The 3,199-nt window shown below is 46.4% G+C and overlaps 1 protein-coding gene across 1 annotated transcript; it reads left to right on the forward strand.

Annotated features, from left to right (window-relative positions):
- The first annotated feature begins 1,006 nt into the window (after positions 1-1,006).
- Positions 1,007-2,285, forward strand: LOC133804833 (uncharacterized). Its single transcript, XM_062242957.1, has 2 exons — positions 1,007-1,442; positions 1,511-2,285. The coding sequence occupies exons 1-2, from the start codon at positions 1,176-1,178 to the stop codon at positions 1,928-1,930; spliced, it is 687 nt and encodes a 228-aa protein (XP_062098941.1). The 5' UTR covers positions 1,007-1,175; the 3' UTR covers positions 1,931-2,285.
- Positions 2,286-3,199: the final 914 nt, after the last annotated feature.

Raw genomic sequence — 3,199 nt, forward strand, 5'->3', positions numbered from 1 at the left:
GCCAAAGCTGTGTACTCCCTCGCCCTATCAAGGCTATATATTAATGAAATAACATTTATCCATACTTGCCCCTGTGTGCTTCTTTGTTGCTTATGTGTTACTTGTTTGCTTATGTGCCACTTGCCTCGTTGTGTGCTTTGTGTTGTGTGGACGTTCCTAGGAATGACTTGCTTTGTGCTTGCTCATACTTTGTTATTGCCCGTTGCATGTCCGAGATGTATATGTGGCTAACCGCTGGGTTTGTTTGCCTGTAGGTGTGTGTTGTAGGCTAACTTGCTAGCTTGAAGAGTCTGCAAGTGCCGCACATTCCGTCTAGTTGGAGTACCCAAATAGCCGGCCCGTGACACCGCGGACGGTGACAAGCAGGACAAAGAAGACGAGGTGCTGCTCGTGCGACGAAGGGGGGCTCCCGACGCTGCTCAGGGCCTCGACGTGGATTGGGTTCAGTCGGGGGCAGCAGCCGGCCCCTCTGGCTAAGGTAACCCATACCTGTTTAGGGACTTAGACAGGGCTACCGCAGACCTAATGCTTGCTAGGTTTAAACCAAGCCAGCTCGTACATCGTCATCGAGATGACCCATACCTTAACATAACCCTACTCCAGTGTGTAGATCAACTAGTGTTGCACCATGATATGGGCCGTCCTAAGGGCACTGTAGTAGTAGACAACACCCTGTCCTTTAGGTCGGCCTTCTTTGAGGAGTACAGGACCAACCTTAGGTCGTGGCCCTCCCTTCTGGAGGGTGTAGTCACTCTAGGGATTAGGCAATATGTAGAGGAGTCCAGTCCTGAGGCGGATCTGGACCCAGAGCCCCCTCTCATCCGTGAAGTAATAAACTTAGACTCCCCCATAGAAGCTCCAAGGCCGGAGGTCGTGGCAATAGATTCCTCCTCTAGCTCGGAGGGTAGGACCTTTTCAATACACCTTTAGATTTTTCTTGTAATAAAGTAACCTTACATGTATACTAACGTTCCCTTCTTTTTGTTTCAGGCGAAGAGATGGCACAGCTCGGAGACAGCATCCTGCGATCCATCTTCCTGGGGGGGAATCCTCCCTCCGGATCGTTCGAGTCACTGGTCAAGAATCCCCATCTGGCCAAGAAGACTCCTCCTTCCGGGACCACCTCCAAGTCTCCCGCCAAGGGGAGGGGCTAGGTCCCTGCAGCCACAGAGAACATGCCCCCACCTCCCCCGCGACCTCCATCCCCTACTCGGGAACAGGAGGCACCAGCTGGAGGCCCGCCAGTTCCCACTCCCACCATGCGCATCCCGGTTAACACCCAGGCTCTGCAGAAAATCCCCGAGGCCTTCCGAGGGACGGTTTATGAGACCGCGAGCTATACGGTGGAGCATTATTACAATGCCACCCCGAGGGACTTGAGGGAGATCGAGACGAGGAGCCCCGAGAATGTCATGGAGTCTTCGCTGGGGATGACCCTCACAGTAAGTTTACTTAGTTAAATTTCTTTGCTTTCTTCCCAGCACGTGCCTTACTATCTATGTCTTTGCAGGCGGCTTTGGCTCTACATTGCAGCATAGCTCAGTCCAGGGCTAGGATTGACGAGATCAGGGGCGAGTTCCAGACTGCTCAGGCCCCTCTCGCGTCTGCCCAACAACAAGAGCAAAGCGCCAAGGTTGCTCTGACGGCTGCCAAAGAGAGTGAAAAGGCTGCACAATTCGCCTTGGCCGCTGCGAAGACCGAGCTTGAGGAGGCCGAGGCTGCCACCGTGGCAGAGAGGGCGTCTTCGAACTCCTCCCTGGAGGGCATGCTCTACCATTGCTGGGCCTTCAACCCGGATGGCGACTTCTCCTTTTTGGCACCCGAGGTGTGGGAGCCATTCCTTGCGAAGTTCAAAGCCCGTCTTCAACAGGAGCCGCCTCTGAGACTTGGGAGACTTCCGCTGCTAGCGAGTAAGAGACTGAGGGGGTGACCTCGTCGGAGCGACCTAGGGTGGCCTTGCACTTTTTGTATTTTTTTTTTTTTTTTTTATTTATCTGTAATAATTTATCACGAGGTTTTTCCTCCTCGAGACAATTGATTTCAGTTACCCTGATTTTCATCATTTATTTTTCTTTTTAATATGATGTGATTGATAAAATCCTAGTTTGCGTTAGTTTATTGACTTTTTCTTCGAAACTACAAAGCATTGCCAGTCAATTTTAACCAACTTCTAAGTTCTAGGACCTGGTTATGTCTAGGACATTAATTTTTAAAAAGCGTAGTTCGCGTTAGTTTTATCGACACCCCGTGTTCTTTAGGAAAATCACTAAATTAATCAATTTAACTAACTTCTAAACTTCGAGACCTGGTTGTTTCTAGGATATTTATTTAAAAACTTAGTTTGCGCTAGTTTTATCGACACCTTGTGTTCTTTAGGAAAAACACTGAATTAATCAATTTAACTAACTTCTAAGTTTCGGGACCTGGTTGTATCCAGGACATTTATTTAAAAACTTAGTTCGCGTTAGTTTTATCGACACCTCGTGCTCTTTAGGAAAAACACTGGTTAGTCAATTTAACTAACTTCTAAGTTTCGGGACCTGGTTGTATCCAGGACATTTATTTAAAAACTTAGTTCGCGTTAGTTTTATCGGCACCTCGTGCTCTTTAGGAAAAACAATGGTCAGTCAATTTAACTAACATCTAAGTTTCGGGACCTGGTTGTATCCAGGACATTTATTTAAAAACTTAGTTCGCGTTAGTTTTATCGACAGCTCGTGCTCTTTAGGAAAAACACTGGTTAGTCAATTTAACTAACTTCTAAGTTTCGTGACCTGGTTGTATCCATGAAATTTATTTAAAAACTTAGTTCGCGTTAGTTTTATCGGCACCTCGTACTCTTTAGGAAAAACACTGGTCAGTCAATTTAACTAACTTCTAAGTTTCGGGACCTGGTTGTATCCAGGACATTTATTTAAAACCTTAGTTCGCGTTAGTTTTATCGACACCTCGTGCTCTTTAGGAAAAATACTAGTTAGTCAATTTAACTAACTTCTAAGTTTCGGGACCTGGTTGTATCCAGGATATATGCCCCCCAAGTAAATAGAAAGGGATCTTTCTTGGTTACTTGGAATACGCTTGTCTAACACTATCCGCACACAGAAACATACAACGATATACAAAAGTACTTCTCATTTTTTAATAAAACAAGGTGGCTTTCATAATTAACCCTTACAAAAGTATGACTATTGATAATATT

The sequence above is a fragment of the Humulus lupulus genome, chromosome X, assembly GCF_963169125.1.
Source record: "Humulus lupulus chromosome X, drHumLupu1.1, whole genome shotgun sequence".
NCBI lineage: Eukaryota > Viridiplantae > Streptophyta > Magnoliopsida > Rosales > Cannabaceae > Humulus > Humulus lupulus.